The 9,087-nt window shown below is 45.1% G+C and overlaps 2 protein-coding genes across 2 annotated transcripts in view; one reads left to right on the top strand and one right to left on the bottom strand.

The window, feature by feature from the left end:
* The window catches only part of LOC119341510 (putative disease resistance protein RGA3), a 12,001-nt gene extending 7,709 nt beyond the window's left edge, over positions 1-4,292 (top strand). The window contains exons 2-3 of the mRNA XM_037613384.1: positions 713-3,813; positions 3,933-4,292. Coding sequence (XP_037469281.1) covers positions 713-3,796 — 3,084 coding nt within the window. The 3' untranslated portion in view covers positions 3,797-3,813; positions 3,933-4,292. The remainder of the gene's footprint in view (positions 1-712; positions 3,814-3,932) is intronic.
* Positions 4,291-7,978, bottom strand: LOC119341511. Its single transcript, XM_037613385.1, has 3 exons — positions 7,336-7,978; positions 6,675-7,282; positions 4,291-4,589 (listed from the first exon to the last, which is right to left on the bottom strand). The coding sequence occupies exons 1-2, from the start codon at positions 7,965-7,967 to the stop codon at positions 6,679-6,681; spliced, it is 1,236 nt and encodes a 411-aa protein (XP_037469282.1). The 5' UTR covers positions 7,968-7,978; the 3' UTR covers positions 4,291-4,589; positions 6,675-6,678.
* Positions 7,979-9,087: the final 1,109 nt, after the last annotated feature.

The raw sequence follows: 9,087 nt of genomic DNA, 5'->3' as shown, positions 1-9,087 counted from the left end.
GTGGGGGAAAAGAAAAAGGGTGTTGTGTCCTCGACGGGCGGGACAGGGGAGGACAAGGGTGAGTGTCTCACCTGTTCGCGCGCTATCTGTTTTGGCACAAACGCGGCCCAAATTTAAACCGGAAATGAGTCGACGGCAAACAAAAAACTGACGTTTGTCCATTTACTCCTGCGCGTTGGGCCGCGATTTGTGTCCGTTTGGCTTCAAACGGACGCGGCCAGATTATTTGGGGTTGTGCGTTGGAGTTGGCCTAAGCTCTGCTCCACCCGTGTTACCGCTACTCTTGCCAGTCCCCTAATATTCACTTTTTGAACTTGGAGGACTTCTATTTGGTGGGGCTTCTCAAGTATCTGTTCCATCTCTAGAGTGAAAACCGTAAGTCCGACTCTAGGAGTCTAGGTGGTCATACCTGACATGGCCGTATTTTTTCATCGTCGCCTTATAAGTTATAAAAGGCATTGGCTGGCAAAGCATAAACGTTGCAGGTTTATAGGCATGATATACGCACTGGTCTTGATGTAACACACAAGGCAGCGGCACATAGATACGTGTGTGGTGGCGAGCTCCGAGCGGATAAGGTCATACGCTATGCTTCGGTGACCTTTATTCCCTTCACCCAGTGTTCACTTTTCTCTAGATATTTATAGGGCATGCAGAGAAAATCTAGAGAAGTTCTTGACGGACTCAACTTACCTGTTATTTGATTTTGCAGGACAGTGGTTTGCCAAAAGTACAGTTGGAGAAGAGCCTAAAGAAGATAGAAAGCGCCATAAGTGGTGCATGTAAAGTTTTGGAACAACTGAACTTGCCAGGCGTAACTAATGATAATGGGAGGCGAGCTGTTGCTACCAATTCATGCTGTGCAGTCACTACTGCAGCCCCTCCAATAGCAGTATTTGGTCGGGATCAGGATCGTGACAAGATCATAGCAATGCTTCATGAGAAGGAAGACCAGTGTCAAGCAAACATCGTCAGTGGTATATGTTATTCAGTAATTGGCATTCATGGCGTCGCGGGGTCTGGGAAATCAACACTTGCACAATGTGTTTATGATCATGAGAAAAAGCGTAGGCAAGAAAAAATGGAAGGCCATTTCGATATTGTCATGTGGATTCATGTTTCTCAGAAATTTGATTTGGATTCCATTTTTAGGGAGATGTTTGAGGGGGCTACAGGGAAAGCATGCAATAACTTCAATAATCGTAACACCCTGAAGGAAAAACTGGAGGATGAACTACGTCGGAAACAGATTTTGCTGGTACTGGATGATGTCTGGTACGACGGTAGGAATTCGGGAGACCGTGAAGAACTACAGAAGTTAATTTCCCCTCTGAATGTTGGAAAGGAAGGAAGCAGAATCTTGGTGACAAGTCGAACTGAAGCTGCATTAGTAGCTCTGGGTTCTGTCAAGGAGAGGCGTATTCCCATATCTAACCTGGACGATGAAGTGTTCCTTGAAATGTTCTTGCATTATGCACTTCGGGATGCAAGGGTAAGTGACCATGATAGAAGTACACTTAAAATGATTGGAGAGGACATTGCAAAAAAGCTGAAGGGATCACCTCTAGCAGCCAGAACAGTGGGTTCACGGCTCCGTGAGACACAAACTATTGAGTTTTGGAGGAGTCAGAAAGATCGGGACCTTATGAATGACACGATGGGAGCTCTATGGTGGAGCTACCAGTATCTTGATGAGCAGGTCAGACGATGCTTCGCTTACTGCAGTATTTTTCCCAGGGGGCATAAGTTGAGACGTGATGAGTTAGTAAAGTTGTGGGTGGCAGAAGGGTTTATAAAGACTAGTAAGCCCGAAGAGGAAATGGAAGATGTTGCTAAAAATTATTTTGATGAATTGTTGTCATCCTCATTTCTGCAATTCAGAGGGAAAGAAAAGGTATATGAAACTGGACATGATCGTGAGGTTGATTACTTTACAATTCATGATCTGCTTTGTGATTTAGCAGAGGAGGTTGCTGGGAAAGATTGCTTCAGGATAGAGAAAAACTTCAGAGGAAAAGTTCCTCTAGGTGTCCGCTATCTTTTTGTTGGGACTTGTAATATTGAGGTGCTTACTGAGAAAATATATGGGTTGCAAAATTTGCGCACTCTCATCATTGATGGCAAGATAAATGTTGAATCAGACAAGCACAAAGCCTTCAAGAGTATGTTCGCTATGTTCACAAGGCTGACGAAATTACGGGTACTGAACTTAAGCGTCACTCCAAATAATCACACATTCTCATTCCCAGATTCTATTGGTGATTTGAGGCATCTGCGTTATTTTGCTTTCTGGGTGTACGGAATGGTCAAGCTAACTTTACCCGGCACCTTTACCAAGCTTTACCACATGCAGGTGGCAGATTTTGGTTTTTGTGGTAGTTTGACTTCTTCTAGTGGTGAAGATATGATGAACCTAATCAACTTGCGCCATGTAATCAGCAAGGCAGATCTGCAACTTGCAAACATTGGCAGGTTGATATTGCTCCAAACGCTACCATTCTTTAGATTTAGGAGGGAACGGGGCTATGAGTCACATCAGCTGAAAGACCTGAACAAGCTTCAAGGCAAGCTGCTGATTTGTGGTCTTGAGAATTTTGAGAGCAAGGAGGAAGCTCTTGAAGTCAATCTTGCTGGCAAGGAAAAACTCACAGAACTGGTACTTCAGTGGGATCTTGATCAGAGCTGCAGTCCAGAGGTTCAAGCAGAGGTACTTGAGGGTCTTTGCCCATCAAAGTATATTGAAAGACTAGAAATCCGGAATTACCACGGTAGAAGGTTACCGAGTTGGATGATGGGTAAGCATAAAGGCAGCCCAAAGAACATGAAAGAGCTTAGCTTCATCGGATGGATCCAACTGGAACCTGCTGCTGAACTTGGGGCTTTCATTCATCTTCGCTCTCTACATGTTGCTAGCTGTAGCTGGGATGCCTTACCAGGCAATATGGAGCACCTCACAGCGCTCAAGCAACTACATATACGGTCATGCGAGAATATACGGTCACTTCCAACACTACCCAAGTCTCTTGAGGAGTTTAACGTCTTAAACTGCGGCTTGGATACCTTACCAAGCAATATGGAGCACCTCAAGAAGCTGGCTATACGTTCATGCAAGAATATGCAGTCGCTTCCAACACTGCCCAATTCTCTTGAGGAGTTTACCGTCTCAGACTGCAGTAGGGATGCCTTACGAGGAAATATGGAGCACCTCACATCGCTCAAGAAATTTGAGATCTGGAGTTGCAAGAGTGTGTCGTCGCTCCTAACACTGCCAAAGTCTCTTGAGGAGTTTAAAGTCGCCTGCAGCAGCTTCAGTGTCTTGCCAGGCAATATTGAGCACGTCACATCACTCAAAAAACTGAATATAGAGTCATGCGAGGATATGCGGTCGCTTACAACACTGCCAAAGTCTCTTGAGGAGTTTATCATCCTATACTGCGGCTTGGATACCTTACCAGGAAATATGGAACACCTCACAGCGCTCAAGATACTGAAGATCAGAAACTGCAAGAATATGCGGTTGCTTCCAACACTGCCCAAGTCCCTTGAGAGGTTTATCATTGCGGACTGCGGCTTGAATGCCTTACCAGGCAATATGGAGCAACTCACATCACTCAAGACGCTGGAGATAGATTCATGCAAGAACATGTGGTCGCTTCCAAAACTGCCCACGTCTCTTGAGGAGATTACAGTCAATTACTGCAGTGACGAGTTCACACAATCTTGTGTAACGACTGATGATCCAAACTGGCAGAAGATTGAGCACATTCCAAAGAAAACAATTACATTCTGTAGTTAAAAAGGTCCATGCAGAAGGTATGTAGTTAGATTCTTTTGATGCCTTTGTTTTCCATTTTTTCTGTTCAATAAATGTTACTGCAACTATTAGCCGTTAAGGTTGTTGGTATTTTTCTGATTTGGCTGCTAACTGTCAGCCACGTGCCGTTTGGTTGAGGATGGGAGATGAAGTCGAAGTCGAAGCCGTCAGACTCTTGCTAAATCTACAGGCTATCTTACTGGGTAACCTGTTCGTTGGGTTATGCCTACTTGGGTTTGTTGAGTCTTGCATGTTTACGAGTGAAGTGGTGCTACCCTTTACTCTCATAAACTACGGGCACTGCAAAATGCTATGTGTCCATGCATATTCATGAACAATGGGTTTATTAGTCGTTTACTCCTACTATGTATGGATTTATGAGTTGTTTGCTGTCTACTATGGATGTAATAACGTGGAACACTGGATTAATTCGCTTCCTATATACAGTACTATATATGATTTGTAACACTTTGGAATAGTGATCACTGAGTTTGTTCCTTTCCTGTCGTTTGTAGCATCGTTCACCAAATTAAGTATCTGATTTGATTGCTAGGAATCAGGGGCTACATAGCACGGTATGGTATGAGGAGCTTACCAGATTGGCCCAAGCTAATCGCGGGACCTGCTCCTGTCACTGAGTCTTCCATTCATTTTCAGTAGTCGCATTTGTATTTCTCCTGGTTGGGCATTCAGGGGAAGTGCTCTGCACACGCCGGCCTGTCCTCTGTTCTGCATACGCTCTGGTTGCAACGATGTTTTTTTGCTGCGCTTAGGCCTGCAAACACGATTGACATCCTTTGGTCAAACATTGCCTTGCCATTTCATTAAAAAGGGAAATAAAATATTGCCTTGCCGCTGCCGGAGTACAAGGCGTGAAGTGGACAGTGCCAGAGTCCAAGTTTTGGGCTGCTGCCTTTGGCTAAAAATGTGTTTAAGAGAAGGATATGACCTGCAATGTACATGAATACATTGATAGACTAATCGAATCGAAATGTACTTGAAAACAAAAATCTCGCTTTTCCCACAGTTAGAACGTGTTAATTTCATTGTCTGTGGCTCCTTTTGTTTTGCTCCACGGTGATCTTCTCCAGGTGAAAATTGAAAGAAGCCTAGACCAAGATCCCAAGAATCTCCAGCTCACATCAACACCACAAGAACCCAACCAAACACACATAATCACTTTTGGGTTGAGAAGAGATTGAGCTGCCCTGTCCTCACCCCCAAGCCCCTAACAATGCAAACAGTAAACATACAACAAGTACTTTGAAGTAGCATGAAAACAAGAACAACATTCACATATGACGACATGCACGTAGTACTCCCTCCGGTCCAAAATAAGTGTCGTGGTTTTAGTTCAAATTCCAACGCTTATCTTGGATCGGAGGGAGTATCTCATTGATATAGTGCTCTTAGCTGAATTTGAAATGTGTCACTGCAAAACACTCAGTTCAGTGTGCTTAGCCTTGTAATTTGAAACACAGGTTGGAATACATAGCCAAACAGAGGCACGCCAACATAATAAAGGAAATGATTTGTGAAAAACTTGAGTCACGCAGAATTGGTACATTCATGTTCCAGGAGTTAATATACTACCTAGGCACCTAGCAGTATAACAAAATTCAACTGAAAAAGAAACAGGTGTGTATTGGACTGTTGGTAGCAAAAACCAGCACACTAGGTGCCGTTTGCCATTCATCCCAGTACAAAAGGGACTCACAGAAAGGAAACAAATACAAATTCATCTCGCTAAATTGCTAATGCACAAGCACCTGAAACAACCTCAGGACAGCAAAGTTTTCTTGTGACGTTTTACCAGGGAGCTGACTGTTGGCATGAGCAACTCCTAATTCAAGTAAGCAGCTTGTTTAGTACTAGTAGCTCATAAATCAAATCAAATGTACAGCAATATGTTATACTGAAAGTTTGGCCTGGCATTGCCATTGCAGGCTAGCACATCATCAGACCATACGATTCTCTTTTGTTTTACTTGGAAATAAGAATGATGATGGTGGTGCAAACAGCAGGATTGTGAATATGTTTTTGCGACAAAGTGCTATTTTCCCTTGCTTTTACTTAATACACTGATCATTTGCTTTTCAGGTTTTCTGAAAAAAACGCTGGTGTGCCTGCAAGGTAAAGTTTAAGTTAATCATCTCACCCATATGATCCGCTTTAAAATTCAGGAGAACTACCACGACACGAGGATCTAAAAGTGGTCGAGATTGACTGAAATAAACAAGAAATTTGGTTGCCTGTGCAGCGATAAGCACTCCCTTGAGGTTGATTTCAGATAAAACAGCTTGTGAGCATGCATAAGCTATTCTTAGTACTTTAAACAGTAACTCAGAATCTTGTTTCTGACTGTACCAAATTATGCGGATTTCTAAATAACATCGCGACATAAAATTAATAAATTATACTGTACATGTGAAAATGATTAAAAGGAAACTTTTCTCCCTACTTGTATATCTATCAAAAGAATACTAATGTACAAAATGAGTTGTCCTTGACTTTAATGAAATTTCTTGAGGTAAACTGGATCCAAACTTGTATTCCTTCTATGTTACATTCGAAATAATTGGTTCCATCAGGACTCGTGCATAAGCTACTCACAGTGTCCAAGATATTATTTTCTTACCAACCTCGTTCAATTAAAATGCCAGTTGGAACAAACAAGATAACAGAACACAAATATGCTCTCAAGCATGCTTAGCTTTCCCACACACACACACAAGGAAAAAATACTAATAAATCATGTAAACAATAATAATCAATTGTAATAATGAACAATCAAGAATTAGATAAGCTGTGCAATAATTACAAAGGGAAGGAAATAACAAGGATGCAATAGAAATTTTACCACTTCATACTGTCCGTGGAGGTAACAACGATGGTGGAAAGTTGGTATATATCCCGGTTTGAAAAAAGTAGGCATATATGCTTGACATGGGTAGCCTGAGCTTGAACCGTTTCGCACAAACCCTCTGAAGCTGCAATGTCTCGATGTCCATTGTGAAATACTCAAGGAGTGGCTTCTCTATAGGTGAACCTGGCAGGGATTCTGTTCTCATCAATAGCAAACACCTCTCTGTTACAGCTTTGATAAAATAGTGGTACCCAGAATCTAGTGAGATTGTCTTCTCCATCAGCCACTGGTTGGGACTCTCACCTCTGTTTCGCACAATGGCATAAGTGAGATCAGATGCAATTTCGTTTTCACCACTGAGACCAAACATCCCAAGCCTGCCTTCCCCTGCCTCAACGATGGCTACACCTTCCCTATACCATCCACCGGGTGGGAGTTCTGCAATGGAGAACTCCATCCTCCTGATGTCAAGCACGAGCAACAGATTCCGCTTGACCACGAGAAAATCCCAGTAGAAGCAGCCATAAGCATAATGGCGCCTGAGGTAAAAAGGGTTCATCCATGAAATCATGTCTGAGTCACGCATGCCAAGGCCCAAATCACTCAAATCCTTGGACGCAGCATCTCGCCATTGTCCCGTGCTTGAAGAGAAGGCGAAGGCTGCGCAGCATCTCGCCATTGTCCCGTGCTTGAAGAGAAGGCGAAGGCTGCCAGCTTAGTTTTGCCAAGTGCCAAACAGATCACCCTGAATGCCGTCTCTTCTGTTGGCGCCGCCTCCTCCTCCTCGCCGAGGGGAGCGAGGAAAGGATGGGGGAGCCGGTGCTCCACCGAAGCGGCTAGGTCGTCAGGTACCGGGGGAAGCAGGACATACCGCCGGTGCAAGGGGTCGCACACCGCGAGCTCCGGGAAGACTCGGGGCTGCCCGTCATCTGCGATCTTGCGGGAGAGGAGGACGCGGCCGTCGCGGACGTCCCACACGATCCATTGGCGGTGGGAGGGGAGGAAGGAGAACTTGAAGTCGGCGACGAGGGCGAGCGCGCGGGCGGTGGGCGCGGAGGGGTGAGGCGGGAAGGCTGGGTGGAACCCGCCGAGGTTGAGGAGCACGAGGTGGAGCGGGGCGTGGAGGCCGCGGAAGGCACGGAGGAAGGAGCCGTCGGTGGCTAGCCGGCGGAAGGTGACGCAGGCCGCGGAGGCGCGGGCGAGGTCAGCCGGGTGACCCGGGTCGGGCAGCCGGAGGAAGATCTCGGCCAGTAGGTGGCCGGGGAAGTCCGTCAGAGGTGACGGCATCTCCTGACCGGTCGGCAGAAGAGGTGGCCGCCGGGAACCCTCGCGGCGGCGGCGGATGTGTGCGGCTGCCTGCTGGATGGAGTTGGGGGAGAGTGAACTCATTCTTTTTCTCTTTGTGCTACCCAAGTGGGCTTCTAACGGGCCCTTCTTGTGCCAAAATGCTAGACACAGTGCTCGAGTATTTTTTTTTTATTACGCTGGAAATGCTACCGCGTTTAAATTGGAAACAATCCGAACTAGGGTAGTATTTAGGTTTCTACCGACTATCTTTCTGGGATTTATAATCAGCCGATGGATGGTGGATGACAATAAAATTCATCTGGAACCTAGCCCATGAGCCAGAGATCAGGGAGGTAGACGACAATCTTTTTCTGGACTACATGTTTTTCCTCAAAGACGGTAAGAGGGTGATGTTTCAGGGGCCTTAAATCTTCCGTGGTCTCATGGTGTTGCTTGAAGATATTGATGGGAAAATGTCGAAAACAATACATCTTGACATGGTCTCAATGTGGGCACAAATACATAAGATTCCAGATATATGTAGGAAAGATCCGATCGTGGACCAATTAGCATGGAGAATCGGGACGGTGCGGAGCGTTGAGATGAACCCTACGAGGTTCTTTGAGAGAAATTATGTACGAGTAAGGGTGAAGATTGAAGTGAGCACGCCATTGATATGATGGACTTCATTAATTAAACATGGCTGGAGAAAGATTGTTTCTGGATGTGAAGTATGAAAAATATGTTACTTCTGCAAGGTTTGCGGTTTGCTAGGGCATGATATGGATGAATGTGGGGACATCATACATCCGACCGATAGTATACAATGGGGCAAATAATGGTTGGTGGCAAAGAGAAGGGGGACTCAGGTCTTCCAGGGTGGTGGTCACAGTGGCATGAGCTCCTCACATAGCCACTTTCGACATAGAGGACACAACAATGATGGAATCCCAAGAAAAGGAAGCTCCGAAGATGCAAGTATGGGGGAAGAAGAAGATATTGATAATACAGCTCAAATCCCCATGAAATAGAAGGAGGTGAAGGATGGAGATGGCATAGAACCAAGCGGGATTAAAAGGCGGGCTATGAAAAGGCTTGGCATGAATTCTGGCAAGGATGG

Source organism: Triticum dicoccoides, chromosome 7B, assembly GCF_002162155.2.
Source record: "Triticum dicoccoides isolate Atlit2015 ecotype Zavitan chromosome 7B, WEW_v2.0, whole genome shotgun sequence".
NCBI classification, from domain to species: domain Eukaryota; kingdom Viridiplantae; phylum Streptophyta; class Magnoliopsida; order Poales; family Poaceae; genus Triticum; species Triticum dicoccoides.
This window is presented reverse-complemented; position numbering and strand designations above follow the sequence as displayed.